Below are 21,582 nucleotides of genomic sequence, written 5' to 3'. Positions count from 1 at the left end.
GTGTAAAATAAAAATGATGTAAATTATAAAATCACTGAATACTGGAATAAAAACTTTCCAATTGGAATTTGTGTTATTTAATTTATCGCTAATATGATTCGATAATGGAATTTTCTCATTTCCTAATAAAAAATAAAATCTTTCTATAATTAATATAATTCATTTTATTAAACGGCAAAATTTTTTATCTCACAAATTTTGTTTGTCTTTAGGAGTTACATCCATAATTTTCTTTTCTTCCCCGAAGTACCGGATCCTAAATTTAATAACGTGGAGCCACTTCCAGATCCGCATCAAAGATCTCCAGCAGCAAGATCGATAAACTCACTCGTGGGAAAACTGCTTTAATAAAATATTATAAAATATTATATATAGTGCACAACTTGACTTAACACTTTGTTGACATTTGTGTGTGCCTGTTTTTAACAGTCTGTATTTTTACATGACATTAACGCGTTCAGTGTTTTAAAATATTCAATGAAAATCAATTCAATGTCCTATAACATTCCATGTCGTGTAATTTTAAGAAATTTCTATCTCAGTGCTGTTAAGAATTCTGTGTGACCAGAAAAAAGTTGTAAAACTACATCACATATGATGTAAATAAAAAAACATCACATATGACGGAATTTTCAGTGCGAGTTGAATATTACACGCCTGTAAACATCTACAGGCGTGTGAAATTTGAAAGACATGTAAAATATCAAAGACGTGTAATATTCAATCCGCACTGAAAATTCCATCATATGTGATGCTTCTTTTTATTTACATCATATGTGATGTAAATTTCCATCAAATAATCGCGTTCCGTGTCAAGTAATATTTGTGCCAATAGAATTCAGTGCTGTTAAGGATTCAATCTTGTTTTAGTCTGTAAATTTACATTAATAAATCGCGTTCTATGTCATGTAACATTAAAGATTTCCAATTTCAGTGTTGTTAAGAATTCAGATTTTTTTTCTGTGTAGTTCAGCATGTGGTTCGAACACTGGATTCATCTCGTATGTGGTGACACCATTCCAGATTAATACGGTTTGTTGTTTTGTTCTAAGAATGTATTTTGGTGGAGTATACTCTATTCGTAGCTGGTGTAGCTCATAGCTGGTTTAATGGTGCTGTTGTCCAGATGTTGCTCTCCGCGGCTCGATTTGTCCCGATCGGCAAACGGTCTGTCTGTCCGGATTTTTGTGCAGTGGTCATCCGTTGTTGGCAGTCGTGTTTCTGCTTGCATAGCTGGATTTGCTGGTTTGTCACGTTCCAGTAACGACGTGACAGCGCGAGGCAGGTAAACGGTCAGTTTCTCTCGCCCTGACTAACGGATCGCGCTCTAGAGAGCTTTTTGCTGGTTTGTCACGTTCCAGAAACGGCGTGTTTGCGTTTAGCATGAACACGGTCAGTTTCTCTCGCCCTGACTAACGGCTAGCCCGCGGGAGGCCTTGCGGGTGTAATGGTGACGTCTTTCGGTGTCGTATTGGAGAACCTGGCCTGGCGTTCCAATACTGTCTCCTTACGAGACTCTCTGCGAACTGCGTCCAGCCCACAGAGTACGATTTTTCTCGGTTCGTGAACGGAAAGCGCCTTGGCACTTATGAGTCATTTCCGGGTATTCTCGGTCTGCATGGTCCTGTTTGTGACCTCCATTTACTGAGGAGCCTGTCCAGGCGATACCTGCACACTCCGTACTGCGTACTAGCTCTGCGAAGTAGTTCCACCTCCTCGTGGTGCAGAGTGGAAACGTGTCTACTTTACGCAGATGTACGGCCGAGAGAACTACAACCCCACCCCCACTTATGAAGACCTATGCAACGACCACGGAAAACAAAAATGGAAAAACTATTGGAAACCGACTCCATTTGGTGAAGGTGTTATGCTGAACCGTGCCGATGTACCTGGAAGGCTGGCGGGTCGCTAAATCACGCCAGTCTCTAACGGTAGCCTGTGGGGCACCGGGACACACCCCACAGTATCCCAGTCCTTGCTGCGCTAAGCAGGTCACTGGCGCAGTGGACCGTATACTTACCTTGCGACTCGTAGAACACGTAGTGTTCAGCTGTCCAAGGTGCGAGGAGGTACGTGCTAACATGCTTGCCGCCTGCGGACCAGACACGACAACCGACAACATCGTGCAGAGGATGTGCGAGGACGCCAACACTTGGCGCGTGGTCAGCGATGGGTTCACCCGGATCATGACTGCCCTGCAGAGGAGTTGGAACCAGCACCAGTCCGCGATCGGTGTAGGGTGACTCCTTCGTCGGGGAACACCTGAGTAGTGTGCGTCCGACCCTGGCAGTAAAGCATACAAAGATAAGACTTTACTTTCTGCGTATGCCGAGCTGCCAGGTACGTCGCGCGTACCTGTGTGTAGGATACCTCCATCGTTATCGTCGCGGAGTATCCGAGTCGAACGCGCCCTCTGCGACGGAGGCTGTGGGGATAAGACAAGACCTTCTCCGCAGTCGAACTCGTAGGGGGAAGAGTATTCACGTCGCGGAGTACTCTCGGGTAGAGTGGTCTCACGTCGCCGTCGAATGAGCCACTCGAGTCGGGTAGGATGACATCACCGTCGGGATTCATCTGAGTCGCAAGCGTCTAAGACCCGTACGTGTGCTGTGACAGGCGCGAGTCTAGGATAAGCTGCTCTCGATTCGGCACACGGCGGGCAAAAATCCTAGGGTTGCCAGCCAAAAAGGGAGGAGGAAGACCGGACCACGGTCGGAGTAGGATGTCCTTTCGGCGGGGGGCATTCGAGTAGTGTGCGTCCGATCCTAGCAGTAAAGCAAACAAAGATAAGACTTTACCTTCTACGTATGCCGAGCTGTTTAGGTACGTCGCGATCGTTGTGTAGGATACCTCTACCGCCGCGGAGTATCTGAGTAGAACGCGCTCCCTACGAGGAAGGCTGCGGGGATAAGACTAGACCTTCTTCGTAGTCGAACTCGTAGGGGGAAGAGTATTTACGCCGCGAAATACTCTCGGGTAGGGTGACTTCACGTTGTCGGCGGGTGAGTCACCTGAGTCGGTGTAGGATGAATTCTTCGCCGGGAATCATCCGAGTAGTTTTTCGTAAAGCCCCGGACGTGTGCTGTGACAGGCGCGTGTCCAGGATAAGCTGCTCTCGATCGGCACACGGACGGGCAAAGAGGAGAGGGCCTCGAGCCAAGCCAGGCGGAGCATAGACCTCAAGTCGTTAGAGGAGAGGTCATTGGTCTCTTGCTGTGGTCTCGAACAGAGGCGGAGCGCACGTTTTTCGTGGGAACCAAGCTAGTCTCGATTTGCGAGCAAAGGCCGGATCTCAAGTCGTTAGAGGCGAGGTCCTTAGTCTTGAATCGTAACAAGAGGCAGGGTATATATGCTGGAGTTTGACTCGAACTGGAGTTTGCCGAAGAGCGCTTAAGCGCGGACCTGGTCTCCCATCTTGGGTACAGCCTTCGTTGCAGGTCCGGATGGGAATTATGGCCAGAGGCCCCAGGTGGACTTTATGGCGTAGGGGTACATAGTATCATGAGTCGTCCAATTGCACCCATGGACCCAGAGTAGCATACTGGGGGGACTCGGTCGCTCGCCGTGCCTTGGAATGCAATCCGTAAAAAGGGGTGATCAACTAATAAAAAAAAAACTCCATACTGCTTCAGTATGCGTTGTCTAGTTGAGGAAATTACTGCTATCGCTCGAGGAGCAGGTTTGCAGCGTGAGTTACGCACTGTCGCTGCGGATGAGCTCAATCCGCCTGCGATGGCGTTAACGAGTGCTCTAGTCGGGCATACTGTCACGTTCGGTGTAGTGTGGTGATTGATGCTGTGCGTATTTGTTGAGTCGATGAAGATCTCTTTGTTGATCACCCTTGATGATGGACGTAGCTGTATAGTCGTCAAGCGAGGAGGTAGTGAAAGGTGTTGTTGCTCGCTGCGCTTGACGATGGCTCGATTTGTCCCGATCGGCAACGCTGTTTTCGGCGGTAACGCAGTCGTTCACAGGCCTAGCCTGTCGTCATAGCTGTGATGATTCGAGGAGATAGCGAGCGATGATCCTGCTAACTGCCCTCGATGGTGGCACGATTTCTCCCGATCGGCTAACGGTGTTTTGAGTGCATTGAGCGTAGTGGTTCACAGATGGTGGTTGGTCTGCGTCATAGCTGGAACATGGCGGTATCGGTAGTTTGCGGCAGAGAGTCGATATGGTAGTAGCGGCCGTCATGATGTCTACTCCGCACAACTTCTGCGCAAAACTGTAATCCGCGGGGTTCTTGATGTTGTCCTGACAATCCCTTTGACTGCAGCGACGTGGTGTTTGGAGCTACTGTACTTTCCAGGATTTCCAGCATTCCAATATCCCAAGCGCAATTCAACGCTAATTCGGCGTCAGGAACGTGTTGTTGTGGTCCGATGGGATTGGAGGCGTGTTTTGTGTGTGTGTTGTCAGCAACTGCTTACATAGCTTGAATCTCTCTAGTCGGCTTTCATGTCCTTGGCATGATACCGACCCTGCTTTCCTGACTGGACATCTTCCAATTCGTATAGGTTGGTGCCCAGTATTTTCCTAACGATTGCCGGTACAAACTTGGGATCCAGTTTCCGGTTGATGTGATCTGCCTTCGATGAGAGAGTAAAGTTGCGACACCATACTAGATCTCCTACATTGAAAGGAGCCGGTTTTTTGTTGACGTCATACCGCTGTTTCGATTTCAAGTGATTGTTTTTGATTCGTTGTTGGATGAATTCGTGTATGCGCCGAATAGTTGATAAACGCACCTCCTGTGCCACTTGGGGTCCTTTGGTGTGTTAATGTGTTGCTGCGTATACAGATCAGTATGAAGCAGCAGATCTCTTCCAAAGTTAGCGCAATGCGGACTTATGCCGGTAACTTCGTGTTTGGCACTGTTTATAGCTGCCGTAATAGCTGATAGGTTGGCGTCCCAGTCTCGGTGGTCTTCTTCAATTAACGCCCTGATACAAGTTATAAGCACCCTGTTAACTCACTCGGCGTTGTTCACCATTGGACAGTAGTAAGCTGTAGCCATGTGTGTGATCCGGTGTCTCGCTAAAAGACCTTTAAACGCTGTCGACAGGAATTGCTTACCGTTGTCTGATAGGATTATACGTGGTTTCGAGAATTTCTGAAACACCTCTTTTTCCAGAAAGTCTACAATTTTAACGGAGTCTGCAGCGCGCATGGGATGAACTATAATGTACTCTACTATAACCAACATGACTGTGTTTCCCGCCTTCGATTTTGTTAACGGAGCAACAAAATCAACCGAGATCAGTTCCCATGGTAATCGTGCCGGTTTCGCTGCCCGCATGCTAAAAAACAATAGCTTAAACAGTCTTAACGATACATCTACGGCTTCATAAATAGTGACTGTCTCTGTAAACGCAGCTGTTCTATTAAACTTAACTTCGACATTGATAAGAACGAAACATAAACGTTCCTGTGGAAAAGTGATGATATCAGTAAAGGTGATACGGAAAGGTTTTACGGCCACCAAGGGGTTGTTCCATGGTGAGAATCGTGCCTCCTCGATCACGTCCAGCTCTAACATGCTGTCTATCTCTTTGTTTATTTCGTTGAGAACATATGGCGACATTGTGTAGTAACGTTGCTTTTTTGGAACTGCCTTTCCCACATCAATGCGGTGTTCGTACAAGCTCGTCCTTCCTAGGCTGTTTTTTGTTGCTACTGGAAAGCTATCGACGACTGCGTCCAATTGGAGTTTTTGTTCTGCTGATAGAAGTTTCATTGGTTCCTTTTCCTGTTCGTCGTTTATCTGATCGGCCATACAGCAAATGGCCTTCACTCCAAACTTTTCCCAAAAGTTCATGCCCAAAATTATGCAATCAGGGATGCTGGGGATAACCAAAAGTGGTAGAGTGTCCTTTCGGTTGTTGTACTCTATTGGCAATCTGACGAAACCTTCGACTGCGTGTTTTGTAACATCTGCTGTCCTTATACCTCCTTTTATAGGTTCTTCCACCAAGTTGAGTTCATGCACAATTCCTGTCATCTTGCCTCCCAATAAAGAGCAAGCAGCTCCACTATCTAAGAGTGCGGTTAACTCCCTGTTCCGAATCTTAATTTGCGCATGTGGTCGATTATCTGTTCCGGTTTTGATGACGATTGAATGCAGATAATCCACTCGGCTCCCATTTTAGCCAACGACGAAGACGAGATCTTAAACCTCAGCCGATTGATTTGCGACGATTCTCCAAATATTGGAGGAAAAGCCAGCGATGCTTGGGTTTCATCACTGGGACGCAACGAACTTGGCACTTGGGAGGCCTCAAAGCCCCTCGACTCAGCCGCGCAGTTTCCAGCCAGCGTCTTCAGCCGTCCCAGCCCTGAGTTCGATAGTGGCAATGAGGTCCTCCAGCCTACTTTTCCAGGCAAGTACTCATATTCTTCTGGAACACTTTCCCTGTGTGATGAAATTTCAAACAATCCCAGATTCAACAATGGCCAGCAACACTCTTGGGTTTCTACATGGGCTTCAACACCAGGACGCATCGATTTGAGCTCTTTGGAGACCCCGGAGCCCTTCGACTCAGTCGCGCTGTTTCCAGCCAGCGTCATCAGTCGTCCTGGCCCTGAGTTCGTTGGAGGCGAGGGGGTTCTCCAGATCACTTTTCCAGGCAAGTACCCCATTACGACCAAACCATCCTGCTCGCGTTCCCAGTTTCCGCTTTACCACAGATCCAACTCGCAAAATCATCCGTACGACGCTCCTGCTACTATATCTACCGGGTTTCCAGCTCCGGGGCGCAACGAATCAGGAATTACGGAGACCCCTGAGCCCTTCGACTCAGTCGCGCTGTTTCCTGCCTGCGTCATCAGTCGTCCCGGCCCTGAGTTCGTCTGTGGCGAAGGGGTTCTCCAGCCTGCACTTTCAGGCAAGTATGCTGTCATTGACCGTTCTTCTCCGCGTGATAGATTCTGTTTTTCCAGTAATCGTCGTTCCCGTCTTGCACCCGAATCGTCTGACTCCATCAGTTGCTTCTATCAGAATGTCGGTGGTGTAAATTAGTGTGTTGTCGATTACCTACTTGCTACATCGTGCTCCAGCTATGACATCATCGCCTTCACTGAAACATGGCTGAACGACCGCACGCTTTCCAGTCAGATTATCAGTCCGGACTATGCAGTCTTCCGATGCGACCGTAGTCCATTAAACAGCAAAAAATCAATCGGAGGTGGAGTGTTACTTGCTGTGAAATCTGAACTCCCATCTATGCTAATCGAAGACAACTCCTGGGAAGATTTGGAACTTTTATGGACCCGCATCGACCTCGGCGACCGGAAACTTTACTTGTGCGTAGTGTACGTGCCTCCCGATCGCTCCGGAGATCAGGTGTTAGCTGAATCTTTCTCGCGCTGCCTCACCAAAGTTAGCTCTATGTGCTCCCCTGAAGATGACATACTCGTTATCGGTGATTTCAACTTGCCCGGTTTGAAATGGTGTACTTCGCGTAGTGGCTTTCTGTTTTCCCATACGTTCTTCGTTTTCGGCATCCTCCAACATCTTTTTAGATAGTTTAAGTACAGCGACTCTGCGTCAAATCAACAATATCGAAAACGAAAACGGTCGTTTGCTCGACCTTTGCTTTGTCAACGAAGGGTTTAGAAATCCAACAATCGATTTAGCTCCCGCTCCCCTTGTTAAGCCTGTCCCACATCACCCCGCCTTAGTGATCTCAATCGATGTTGCCAGGATATTTGCTCCCGCAGAGAAAACAAGATCCTTGTATCATGATTTCAAGAATGCCGACTTTGTAGCAATCTCCCTCGTTCTGGATTCTATCAATTGGGAAGATGAACTAGATTTTTCTGATCCTGACGCAGCTGCCGAAAAATTTTCAAATATTCTCAACTACACTATCGATCGCCATGTGCCAAAACGCAGCGTTGATGGTGATCTACGAACTCCCTGGGTTACTAGTGAACTACGGCGACAGAAAACTGCTAAAAAGTGCGCTCTCCGAAACTACAATAAGCACAAGTGCCTCAACACGAAAGATGAATACCGAAAACTGAACTCTGCTTATAAGAAAGCCAGCAAACGTTGCTACCTAGCATATCTGAACCGGTTACAACGAAATTTCAAGAGCAGTCCGAAGTCGTTCTGGAAGTATGTCAAAAGCCAGCGAAAAGAATCCGGACTTCCGTCCCACATGTACCTGGACGGCGATATTGTTAGCACTGACCCCGGAATCTGTAATCTGTTTGCTGAAAAATTTTCGAGCATTTTCACAAGCGGGTCCATTTCTGCAGAACAACTGACCAGGGCTGTGAGTAATGTCTCACCTCTAAGCTTTTCATTAAATGGTATTCTTGTCGACGATGCAGCTATCTTAAAAGCAACCGCCAAACTCAAAAACTCTACTTCTAAGGGCCCGGATGGAATCCCAGCTACTTTTTTGAAACGGTTTATGCCTCATCTGCTAACACCTATCAGGCATATCTTTCAAGCATCACTGGACGGCGCTATCTTCCCCGCTTTGTGGAAAGAAGCATATATGTTTCCTGTTTACAAAAAAGGAGATAAGAAAGATATTAACAATTACCGTGGTATCTCAGCTCTGTGTGCTATTGCAAAACTGTTTGAGCTGGTTGTGTTGGATCCCATTTTTTCATTCTGCAAGCACCACTTTTCAAACGATCAGCACGGTTTCATTCCTAAACGATCAACTACCACAAATTTACTGACGTTCACATCTTTCGTACAAGAAAGCTTTGCCATGAAGACCCAAACCGATGCTATTTATACAGATTTGTCTGCTGCATTTGATAAAGTGAACCACGAGATTGCTCTCGCAAAGCTAGGTCGCTTGGGCTTCTGTGGATCTTTACTGGAGTGGTTTCGGAGTTACTTAACGGGACGAAAATTGTCCGTTCACACTGGAGAATCCTTCTTGAGACAGTTTCTCGGCTCTTCCGGAGTGCCACAAGGAAGCCATTTAGGACCGATAATTTTCGTCATCTATTTTAATGATGTTCTCTCGCTTCTCGATGGTCCAAAACTCGCTTATGCCGATGATCTGAAACTATATCACACCATCAATGGTAAAGACGACATCGATTTCCTGCAACGGCAGTTCAACATTTTTGCTGACTGGTGCGACAACAACTGCCTGCCGCTAAATCGCAGTAAATGCTCGATCATAACTTTTTCTCGCAAGCGACACCCTCTTTATGCTGAGTACATTCTCGGGGATGAAATAATCTCCCGAGTTGACCAAATCAATGATCTGGGTATACCTTCAACCGTTTTTCGGAGTACTTTGACTTTGGCGTTCCCAGAAATGTTTTCCGTAGAAACATATTGAACAAATCAAGAGAAATGTAGATTTACGTTAATTTTAATATGTAACCTATAATTAAGATATCATTAGGATCTAAATTTGATCCGTTGATTTTTATACAATAAACAATAATGAAAGTCAAATACGTTTGAGGGATTATTGAAGAACGGAGAACTGTTTCCCTCTATTGCCGATTCTCCGCAGGCGGGTTTCCCGAATCTGTACGACAAGTGAAACAGCTGCTAAGTGAATAGCCTTTTCTGTCACATCGATAGCAAAACAGTATAGCCTGTGGTCTCGAACAGTCCATGAAACGATGACCTTCCTCGTCGCAGTTTCAGCAAACCTTCAACAAAGGTCCTGTAGGTTGTTGTTGTGATAGAGATTCAGCAACGTTTTGTCGATTCTCTTGTTGTGTTGGTAACTGCGAGAACCTTCCCGGAAATTGTCTCTGTTGGTATGTGACCGGCTCGTTGGATTGTGTTCGATAAGTTGCGACCTCTGAAGGCTGCGCTGCGAAATGTTGATATCCGGTTTCTTGTCTACGCTGATGAATAAATTGGTGTTCTTGCTGTCGTTGGAAAGGTCTTGTTTGTTGCGGTGCTCTCGCCCCCATTGATGGTCCTTCTCGACGTTGCTTATTTAACTGCATCTTAAACGCACACACTTGTTGTTCGAGCTCCTCTATTTTTGCTTGCAGGTCTTCGTTTTCTGGTTGCTGTGCCGCCTCGGCAACACTTCTGCTGTCATCTTCTTCTACTGCGTTGACTCGACTGTATCGCTGATTGGTCGACGCTATACCTGTTCGCTGCTGTAGTGGCGGGGTGGCAAAACTCGGTTCCAACAAGCTGTTGTGCGGGAATGGGATTTTTCTTTGACAGTTCAGAAGTCTACGTGTGTCGTCATAACTAGAGCATATTTTAACGAGCTAAGCTACGGATGTTGGATTTGCTGCTGCTACAATGATGGCATAATATTTATATGCTAGATTAATGGCATTGCGGTGAACATTAGATGATAAATTCTTGATAGAAGAATTGAAGATCGGAAAGAAATGACGGATAGATAAAGCAGACGCTTAGTAGAAGAAAATTTACAGGTGTTGAAATTGAGCCAAGAGCATTTTTAATGGAAAGTTTCAAAGGTGCGTTCTAGACCCTTTGTCCCACATCAGTTGAATGGCTGAGAGAAGTAACAGCGAGAGGCGCAATTACGTTCACCCATACATCCAACCCGATGGATTGGTAAAGCACGTGCTTCCCAATCGGACCGTCCGATTGGGAAGCACGTGCTTTACCAATCCATCGGGTTGGATGTATGGGTGAACGTAATTGCGCCTCTCGCTGTTACTTCCCTCAGCCATTCAACTGATGTGGGACAAAGGGTCTAGAACGCACCTTTGAAACTTTCCATTAAAAATGCTCTTGGCTCAATTTCAACACCTGTAAATTTTCTTCTACTAAGCGTCTGCTTTATCTATCCGTCATTTCTTTCCGATCTTCAATTCTTCTATCAAGAATTTATCATCTAATGTTCACCGTGATAAATATTTTGGTAGACAACTCTATTGCGTTTATTAGATTGTTCTAGAAGGTTGAAACGCTAAGTAGTTTAGTAGTAGTAGATTAGTATTTCCGGTAAGATGTAGTATATAAGAAACGCTCAACATTGTATAGTTCTCTTTCTCCATCAATAAGTCGTGCAATAAAGGTCGTTGGTAAAGTATAAGTACCTATTTATCAGTGGCGACGAGTAAAATCGCGAAGTGAAGGCGAGGTTAAGCACGTGGTAACCATGCTTGAAAATAAAGCTGGTGGTTCGGGCACCAAGGCCCAAGCTGCATCGAAATTAATTGGATCATTGGATAATTTCGTGCCTGGTGACGATTTCGACGAATATATGGAACGTGCCGAGAATTTCTTCGAACTAAACGGAGTCGAAGACAACGTTTTCAAGCGGAGACTGATCGTCCACTTTATTGGTCTCCCAGCCTTGAAAAAGCTGCAACAGTTGCTGTACCCGAATACGCACAAGGAAGCAACGTATGAGGAGGTTGTAGCGAAACTCAAGTCGTACTTCAGCCCGAAGCGTACGAAAATCGCCGAGTCCGTGGAATTTTTCACGCGGAAACAGAGGGACTTCGAGAAGGTTGCCGATTACGCCGTAGAGCTGCAAGCGTTGTCAAAGCATTGCCAGTTCGGTTCATATCTGGACACCGGATTGCGCAATAAATTCATCGCTGGTATCGAGAATAAGAAGATCAAGGGTGAATTAATGAACAGCGCAGACGAGATGACGTTCGACCAAGCCGTGGCCAAGGCGAAGGTACTGGAGCAGATCGAAGAGGACATGGTGAGGATGCAGGCGAAAGGGGAAGCGGTTAATTTCGTGAACCGCAGAAACCGAATGCAGCGAGACGGAAAACGAACACGTGGTCGGAGCGGAAATTCGTTCCGCAATGCGGTGCGATCCAAAAGCCGAGGGTTTCGGAAATTCCAACACGAAGGTCAACCGAAGCAGGAGAAGCGTGACAACCCGAAGATACGCTGTTTTGCGTGTGGAGGTGAAGGCCATGTCGCAAGACTCTGTCGGTTCGGGCGGAACCGGCCGAATCTGAACGCGAGTATCGAGCGTGAGACGGCGAGCAGCGAGTCGGAGGAAGATCGACCACATGGTGTCAATCACGTGGCATCGGTAGCTTTGTTTCACGAGTTGAGTCTAAATGGTAAGTGCATATGTTTCGAAGTTGATTCAGGAGCGACCTACACGATCATGTCCGAAAAAGATTTCCGTCTAAATTTTGCGAGATGTGTTCTTCGAAATTGTGATGTGCAATTGGTGGTTACCACAGGGGAGAAATTGCAGATTAAAGGGGTTTCCAAATTCGAAGTGCAGAAGCGTTGTGATTATAAAGTGTATGTGTTGGATCTGTTGGTTGTCAGTTCGAAAAGGGATTTTCTGCCGTTGTTGGGTAGAAACTGGCTAGATGTTCTTTACCCTAGGTGGAGGGATCGATTTCTAAACAGTGTGTCTAATGAAGCCGAATGCCGCGAGCTTGATCGCGAGCGAAATGTGTTAGTGTCTCTTTTGAAAAGCCGTTATGCAGATGTCTTAACGAAGAATTTGGAAGAATCAATTGAGGGGTTTGAAGCAGAGATCCATTTGTGTGATGACTCACGACCAGTTTTCTTTCGGGCCAGAGATGTGCCTTTTGCGTTAAAAGAAAAAGTGAGTGATGAACTGGATCGTTTGGTGAGGGAAAATGTGATCAAACCCACATTGAGGAGCGACTGGGCGTCTCCATTAGTAGTTGTGCCAAAAAGTGATGGGAGTGTGAGACTTTGTGTGGATTGCAAAGTAACCATCAACAAGGTGATAAGTAACGAACACTATCCACTACCAAATATAAGTGATATTTTTGCAAAATTGAGTGGTTACCGGTTTTTCGCAAAAATTGATTTGTCTGGGGCATACATGCAAATTAAGGTGGCAGAAAGTTCTCAGAAATATCTGACGGTGAATACGCATAAAGGACTGTTTACGTATCTTCGTTTGCCGTTTGGAATATCTAGTGCAGCCTCGACTTTTCAAAGAGTTTTAGAGGAAATTCTAAAAGATTTGGAAGGTGTTCAGTGTTTTCTGGATGATATTTTGTTGGGAGGCGAAACGATAAAGGTGGTGGTTAATCGTGTGATATCTGTTTTCGAAAGATTAAAGCAATATAAGGTGAAGGTGAATCTCGATAAATGTGAATTTTTGTGTGATAAAATTTCTTACTTGGGACATGAAATCAGCGAGAATGGCTTGAGGCCGAATGCCGAAAAAGTGAAAGCCATTTTGGAAGTCCCAAGGCCAGAAGATGTTTCCCAGTTAAAATCGTACCTGGGAATGATTAATTACTACTCAAAATTTGTGCCTAATCTGTCGATAAAACTATCTCCTTTGTATGAGTTGATCAAGAAAAATAGAAGGTATAATTGGTCCGCTGAATGTGAAACGGTGTTTCAAGATTCCAAAAAGTTGTTGGTTGATAATTCTGTTCTCTATTTGTACGATCCTAAACTGCCAATTGTTGTTATATGTGACGCGAGTGCGGTAGGTGTTGGTGCGGTTTTGTGTCATGTGATCGATAACGTAGAAAAACCGGTATTTTATGTTTCGAGCACATTATCGAAAGCCGAACGGAACTATCCAAATCTCCACAGAGAAGCGTTAGCAATTGTGTTTGGGTTGAAGAAATTCTTCAAGTACATTTACGGGAAGAAGATTACTGTTGTGACGGACAATAAACCACTCGTGTCTATTTTTGATCAGAAGACGGGAATCCCTGCATTAGCAGCCGCTAGACTGCAGAAGTATGCATACGCAATTTCGATTTTTGATTTCGATATTGTGTATCGAAAGGGGAAGAAGATTCCAGATGCAGACGCACTGTCAAGGTTACCCGTGAAGGGTGAGACAGGCGTGGATTCCGATGTGTCGATCTGTAGTGTGTACGCAGACGTAGGTATCGATACGCGAGAGATCGGTCGCGCTACGCAAGCCGATGAGTTTTACCGAAGACTGTTCAAGTGTGTAAGAGACGGTTGGTCCGAGCACGCGGTGCCGGACGATTTGAAATTCTACCACGATAAAGTGAGTTCGTTATCGATAGCTGGTGAGTGTTTGTTGTATTGTGAACGCGTCATCATTCCTAGTTCTTGTCGAGAACGTGTTCTTGAGCTTTTGCATGGCTGTCATCTGGGTATGATTCGGATGAAGCAGATGGCTCGTAAATATGTGTATTGGCGAGGCATGGATGACGATATCGAACGCTTTGTGAGAGAGTGTAAAACTTGTAGTATGACTGGTAGATCTGTGTCTAAAGAGTATTCGAAATGGCCGAATACTGGTAAACCTTTTGAACGGTTACACATCGACTTTTTCTATGTTTCGGGAAAAACGTTGTTTGTGGTGATTGATTCTTATTCAAAGTGGATGGATGTGAGAATAATGAGAAATACCGATGCTAACTCTGTAATTAAGGTGTTGGGTTCTATGTTTTTGATTTTTGGTTATTGTAAAACTATTGTGTCCGATAATGGTCCACCTTTTGGAAGTGAGGTTTTTAGAAATTGGGCAAATTCGTTGAACATTACTCTGTTGAAAAGTCCTCCATAATCCCCTGAATCAAATAATCGGGCAGTGCAAACATCCAAAAGATCGTTAAGGAAGCTAATGAATGACCCGAAACATATGTGTAAGCCATTGGAAAGTTTAGTTGATATTTTCCTGATGAGTTACCGAAATAGCTATAGCCAAGCGATAGGTTGTACTCCAGCAAAAATGATGTTTTCTTTTGAACCTAGAATAGAATTGGATTGGAAATTGAAATTGGATTCTAGAGATGGCAAATCGAAGCCAATAGATAAAAAGAAAGTTAGTTTTAGCAAAAATGTTGATTATATAAAAGATAAAAGTGATTGTAATCAATATGTTCCAAAGAGAAAACGTTTCAAAGTTAATGATCCTGTTTGGTACAAAAGTGAATACGGAGCATTTAGAAATTGGCTTGAAGGCAAAATTGTGAGAATTAATAGTCCGAACACTTATTATGTTGATGTAGATGGATCAGTCAAATTAGCTAGTAAAAATCAGCTCAAAGAAAGAATTGTCAAACGAAATGATTACATAATGCCAAAATTATTTCATTATACATCTAGAAGTTCAAAACGAAGAAGAAAAAAAGATGTAATTGAATTTTCTAGGCCATTAAAAATTAGAAGGAGTACAAGAACTAAACGCAAACCAGAATATTGGCAGTATAGTTCTCTAAAATAAAAATTATAAATAATTTTTGTTGAAGAAGGGAGATGATAAATATTTTGGTAGACAACTCTATTGCGTTTATTAGATTGTTCTAGAAGGTTGAAACGCTAAGTAGTTTAGTAGTAGTAGATTAGTATTTCCGGTAAGATGTAGTATATAAGAAACGCTCAACATTGTATAGTTCTCTTTCTCCATCAATAAGTCGTGCAATAAAGGTCGTTGGTAAAGTATAAGTACCTATTTATCACACCGCAATGCCATTAATCTAGCATATAAATAATTTACCAACGGTGACTATTCGTTAAAAAGAAAAAAAAATGATGGCATAATCCACACACATGTTCTTCTTCATTATAAAGATTTTGTCTTCTTCCGAGATAGGCGGAGTGATGAAGCGAAACAGCATGGAAATATCACGATGAAAATCCGCAAATGATTCGTTTTGCCCTTGGAAACGATAAGACGCTTCCAGACGAAGAATTTGCGAGTAACTGCTTGGTAGAAACTCCTTGCGTATCTCCCGTTTGAATTCTTCCCACGACGTCAGTCGCCCTTCGACGAATGCACGGGTGTTCCAATCCTGAGCGGTTTTTTCAACCAGATGCTTTATATTCGCGAGGAAAGTTTCTTGGTCTAAATTTTCAGAGGAAGCAGAGGCCTCAACTCTATCAAGAAAAACGTTCAAAGATGTTGTATCCTGCTGTCCACGAAATTTGAACGGCCAGTTGTGGATTCCCTTTGGAATGCGGCGAACGGGTTCCTCATGATATGGTGCCTGCTGTTGTTGTTGAATTGTTTGTCTTTGAAGTTGTTGGTTCGCTTGCTCCAAAATCTTGTTGTTGTTGAGCTGCCGATATAGGTGGTTGTGTGGCTTGAGCCATTCTGAATCGATTGATTTCTTGTTGCTGTAACTTCAAATTCTCGTGCTTTTTAAGCTCCATATGAATCTGCTCTCGCTGCTGATCCAATAGCGTCTGCAATTGCTTCGCCTGGAATAATTCACCGGAAACTTGCGGCTGTATTTGCTGTTGGGATTCACCTGGATGTTGCTGGATCGCCTCACTGTAGTGAAACCCTGGTGGAGTAGGCGTCTGACCCGATCCTGCTGACAACGCTGCAGAAAAGCCACCTTCAGCTTCATTCAAGCGAGTATCCTCCACTCAGAAAAATACTATTATGTATGCCATAAGATTCTCTTATGAAGTGGCGCCATAAGAAAAATTAATGAAATTCATAAGATTGTCTTATGACGCGAATGAATTCTGAAGATGAACGCCTACTTCAATGAGAGGTTGTTGCTTTTCATAAGAGATTCTTATGGAAACAGTAAATCACTTTCTAATAAGAAAAATTCTCGATATATCGTGCTGAAAACATTCACTTTATTGTTTGCCAAATTCGTTTAAAATTAAATCCTGCATTGTCACCATCAGCAGCGCATCAACAGACGGCTCCATCAAAGTTTTTTTTGCCGCATCTAAATCTTCCACCTTTCGTTTTTTACCGATCAGCTTGCTGAAAAGTAAACAAATAATGTATTTTAGTTTACTAATATATTCAACGTTCACACCAAAAACATCAAATCGAACTTACCATTCCGGAGATAACAATAACATTTTACATTAAAGGAAAACTATAATAACTATGAACTGGCGATTGCTTCGTACTGTTAGATGATGAAAAAAAAACTGATGCTATGAATGAATGTGTTCATCATTTTTTCACAATGCCGTTTCTTCTATTTTTCATAAGAACATCGTATGAAAATTGAAAGAATTTCATAAGACTCTTATGAAAAATTAGTTTGGACGCAAAAAAAGGGGTTCATAAGATGTATCTTATGAAATTTATAATAAGATTTCCTCTGAGTGTCCAACTCTGTGTTCACTGCACTTGTTTGTACCGGCAAAACTGGATTAAGCACATGATTGAGATCCTTCAATAAATAATTCACTAGCATGCTAAGTGCTGATAAGGCTTCCGCTAAGAAATCTGGCGGAACAATGATTGACAAACGAGATTTGTAATGCAACAGACGCGAGTATAAGGCTTTTAGTATCTCTGTGTTAGCCGTCGATTTTGCCGAATCAATTTGTCGTTGAATACTGTCAATATTACGCTGGCGATTTTCCAGATTATTTGTTGGAGTCATGACATGATTGGAATCTAAGTGTCTTACATTTCTTGAATTATCCTCTTGCACTACAGATTTTCATTTGAGCACTTTTGCTCTATGCGTCGTGAGCCCAACATTGACTACATGACGCAAGGCAAGCTCATAGGAGATTTCCTCATCTGCTAAATGAGTGAAATCCACGCTGAACTTAAAATAATTATGCTTTTTTTTATAAATTCGTTTATTTGAGACGGCTCGAACCTTTTAGTTTAACGGAGCCAAGGTTCCGAATTTTTAACGATACATTAATTGCTTATGTCTAGTTTACATTGTTTTTTTTTTCACATGTTTTGAACATTTCAACAGTCAGGTTATTGAATTAAAGGAGCTTGGTTTTTGTATTTACAGTTCATTATCAGAATTAATATAGTTAGAGTAATAGTAAAAGAAAAAAAGAACCAAAAAGAGGAAAGAAATACTTAAACGCGTAGATCGATAGATTTAAGATAAAGGTATATTTCGAACATATAGTCAAGGTCTATCGCAGCCAACACATCCCTCACTGGAACATTAGGTGGTCTACCTCGGGCCCGAAGGGAGTCTATTAAATTCGCTCTGGCGATAAGATGGTCCTCACACGACCAAACAATATGCTCGACGTCATGGTAACCTTGGCCGCAATTACACAAATTGCTAGTAGCGAGATTCACACGAAAGAGTAACGCGTTCAAGGAACAATGATTGGACATGAGACGGGAAAATGTTCGAATAAAATCCCGACTCAGGTCCAATCTATTGAACCAGGGTTTAAGGCTTACCCTTGGGATAATCGAGTGAAGCCACCGACCCAAATCATCTTCGTTCCATTTGCGCTGCCAGTTGACAAGAGCGTTTCTTCGGACTAAAAAGTAAAATTCGCTGAAGGCGATTTGACGCTGATAAATTTCACCTTCAACCGCGCCCACCTTTGCAAGTGAGTCTGCCTTCTCATTGCCCACTATTGAGCAATGTGATGGCACCCAAACAAAGGTGATAGAGTAGCAGTGTCTAGATAAAGCACTCAATGTTACCCGTATTTTCTCAAGGAAGTACGGCGAGTGCTTTCCGGGCCTTATTGAGCGAATAGCCTGAACAGAGCTTAGGCTATCCGTTACAATGATGTAGTGTTCAACGGATCGTGCTGCTATACTATCCAGTGCCCAATGAATAGCTGCTAATTCCGCAGTATACACTGAGCACGGAGATTGAAGACTGTAAGAGGCACTTTAAATTTGGTTGAACACTCCAAACCCGGCTGGTAAACTGTGGATAATGTGCATAATGTGGATAATGCTAATTCCGCAGTATACACTGAGCACGGAGATTGAAGACTGTAAGAGGCACTATAAATTTGGTTGAACACTCCAAACCCGGCTGGTAAACGGTGGATAATGTGCAACACGAGACCCCATAGTGGTCATATCACCTCTTATTCACAACTCCTATCTCTACCTCCCCGCGGTGCCGGCTGGGGTGCGAGTAACCTAAGCGGAGATCGGGTACCCAACCCCGGTGGATGCTTTGGTCGCATGCAGACTGAGAAGGTGGCCGCACGCGTCTGTTCCCCAGGTCAGGGGCGGCGTGCAACAACAACCGAGCGTCTGTTCTCCAGGTCAGGGGCGGCTCAAACAGCGTCTGTCTTGCAGCAAGCGGCTGAATTTATGAAATGCGGCTCCCGCCAGCTAAGTCCAAGATGGCAGCCCCATCGCGGGATAGGGACTTTAGGCTAACAACCTACTGCTCCTGATACCTTATATTGTTACAGAAACTGAGAGAAGAAATAACCGAATTGGAACTTTGGCAACGACTTTTAGCATGAAAACACGGACTAGAATTGGAACTTGGAATGTTTTGACCCTTGCCCAGCCAGGAAAGCTGGCTCAACTTGCTAGAGAAGCTAGCCGCCTCAAGCTAGAGATATTGGGACTGAGCGAAGTCCGTTGGCCTAACACTGGAGAACACAAGACACAGTCCGGGCAAGTACTGCTTTACTCTGGCATACGAGGAGAACATGCTACTCGGGAACGAGGAGTTGGTTTCCTGTTAAGCCCGCAGGCCCATGCGGCCCTCATAAGATGGGAACCGATAAACGAAAGAATAATCGTAGCCAGATTTAGAACACGGGTTAGAAACCTTACAATGGTCCAGTGTTATGCGCCAACTGACGTTGCCGATTTGCAGGAGAAAGAGCAGTTTTACAGTCAATTGAACAGCGTGGTTGAGAGAATTCCAAAGGGTGACATACAAATCCACTTAGGCGACTTCAACGCAAAGATTGGCTCCGATAATCAGGACTTTGAGCGCATCATGGGGCGCCATGGTCTAGGACAGATGAGCGAAAACGGAGAGCTGTTTGTAGAATTTTGTGGCAACAACAACATGGTGATCGGTGGATCGCTCTTCTCCCATCGACCAGCACATAAGGTCACTTGGCTATCCCGAGATGGCCGAACAGAAAATCAAATTGACCACATCTGCATCAGCCGAAAATGGAGAAGGAGCCTTCTTGATGTCCACAACAAACGAAGCGCAGACATTGCATCCGACCATCACCTCGTCCTTGGCGAGATACGACTGAGGGTTGCGCGTGTCCAACGGCGCGAGGAGAAAGTCGGGTGTCGATACGACGTCCGCCGGTTGGAGAATCCAGAGGTGAAAAGGGCATACGTTGAACAGCTAGAATCCCAAGCCTCGGAACTGCCGACAGACGGAACAGTCGAAGAACAGTGGTGTGGAATCAAGAATGCCTTTATCACGACGAGCCATGGTACTCTGGGTAAAGTTTGTGGAAGACGAAGTGAATGGATGTTGGATGAAACCTGGAGGATGATCGATGATCGGAGAAAGGCGAAAGTCGGAATTGAGCAGGCATGTACCGGGTCAGCCAAAGCAGCCGCCCGCTTACGATATGCGGAGCTGGAAAAGGCAGTTAAACGAGCTTGTAGACGAGACCAGAGAGCCTGGACAAACTCCCTAGCCGAAGAGGGAGAAAGAGCCGCCGCCATTGGAGATATCCGATTATTATATGATATTTCTCGCCGCCTTAGTGGTGCAAGGACTAATGCAAGAATGCCGCTGAAAAACCGAGCAGGTCAGCTGCTGACAGATCGAACAGATCAGCTCAAGCGTTGGACTGAGCATTTTGATCAACTTTTCCGAGTTACAAATAGCAATGGTCAACAGAACCCGCAGCTCGAGGCGCCCACAGTAAGTCGCATTAATGGCGTCAACTCGGAAGCGCCCACGCTGGCTGAAATAGAAGCGGCAATCAAGGACATGAAATCCAACAAAGCGCCTGGAATCGATTGCATTCCTGCTGAAATGCTCAAAGCCGACCCTGCCTTGTCAGCACAAATGTTGCACCGTCTTTTCGCTGACATTTGGGATACTGCAACATTCCCGGCCGACTGGATGCAGGGTATCCTCGTAAAGGTCCCAAAGAAAGGAGACCTAACAGAGTGCGGTAACTGGCGTGGCATAACTTTGATCTGTACAACCCTTAAAGTACTCTGCAAAGTGATCCTGAACAGGATCCAGGAGAAAATCGACGCTACACTCCGACGGCAACAAGCTGGATTCCGATCCGGACGATCATGTGTGGACCACATCACAACTCTACGAATAATACTGGAACAAATCAACGAATTCCAGGACTCTCTTCTGCTGGTGTTCGTTGATTTCGAAAAAGCATTTGACCGACTGAACCACGAAAACATCTGGGCTGCTCTTAGACGACGAGGGGTCCCAGAGAAACTAGTCCATCTCATCGAAGCACAGTACGAGGCATTTTCGTGCAAGGTCTTGCACGACGGTGTCTTGTCCGAACCAATCCCGGTAACTGCTTTTTCTCATCGTAATGGATGAGATCTTGACTGGATCGATTGACTGTAGACCAAACCGAGGATTGCCGTGGAATCCTTCAACCATGGAGCAACTGAACGACCTTGACCTGGCAGACGATATTGTTTTGCTCACCCAAACACAAGACATGCAGAGCAAACTCGACGACCTCACCGAAAGCTCCAAGGCAGCAGGTCTCAAAATCAATGTCGGAAAGACCAAGTCGATGGAAATCAATACAGAAAATCGTTCCAATTTCGTGGTAGCTGGACAACAGGTTGAGACAGTGGAGTGCTTCCAGTATCTTGGTAGCCAGATTACGCCTGATGGTGGTACCAAGAAGGACATCGAAACCCGGATCAGAAAAGCCCGATTTGCGTTTGCGAGTCTCCGAAACATCTGGCGGTCACGCCAGATCTCTCTACGAACTAAGATCCGAATCTTCAACTCAAACGTCAAATCCGTATTGCTGTACGGGTGTGAAAC

The 21,582-nt window shown here is 44.8% G+C and overlaps 2 protein-coding genes across 2 annotated transcripts; both read left to right on the top strand.

Annotated features, from left to right (window-relative positions):
- The first annotated feature begins 6,998 nt into the window (after window positions 1-6,998).
- Window positions 6,999-9,527, top strand: LOC129737790 (uncharacterized). The gene is made up of 4 exons (XM_055728954.1): window positions 6,999-7,009; window positions 7,057-7,451; window positions 7,522-8,279; window positions 9,498-9,527. Exons 1-4 carry the CDS (start codon window positions 6,999-7,001, stop codon window positions 9,525-9,527), a joined length of 1,194 nt encoding a protein of 397 aa, XP_055584929.1.
- Window positions 9,528-11,087: 1,560 nt separating this feature from the next.
- Window positions 11,088-14,453, top strand: LOC129737789 (uncharacterized protein K02A2.6-like). The gene has a single exon (XM_055728953.1). The coding sequence runs from the start codon at window positions 11,088-11,090 to the stop codon at window positions 14,451-14,453; it is 3,366 nt and encodes a 1,121-aa protein (XP_055584928.1).
- Window positions 14,454-21,582: the final 7,129 nt, after the last annotated feature.

This window comes from Uranotaenia lowii, chromosome 1, assembly GCF_029784155.1.
Source record: "Uranotaenia lowii strain MFRU-FL chromosome 1, ASM2978415v1, whole genome shotgun sequence".
Taxonomy (NCBI): Eukaryota; Metazoa; Arthropoda; class Insecta; order Diptera; family Culicidae; genus Uranotaenia; species Uranotaenia lowii.
This window is presented reverse-complemented; position numbering and strand designations above follow the sequence as displayed.

What these genes read in the sequence shown, in the direction of transcription:
- LOC129737789 (XM_055728953.1), top strand. Translation starts at nt 11,088, where the DNA reads ATGCTTGAAAATAAAGCTGGTGGTTCGGGCACCAAGGCCCAAGCTGCA.
- LOC129737790 (XM_055728954.1), top strand. An exon ending in CTTGCCCGGTTTGAAATGGT is followed by an intron (nt 7,452 to 7,521) that starts GTACTTCGCGTA and finishes ACATCTTTTTAG; the next exon opens with ATAGTTTAAGTACAGCGACT. An exon ending in CAGAACAACTGACCAGGGCT is followed by an intron (nt 8,280 to 9,497) that starts GTGAGTAATGTC and finishes GATTCTCCGCAG; the next exon opens with GCGGGTTTCCCGAATCTGTA.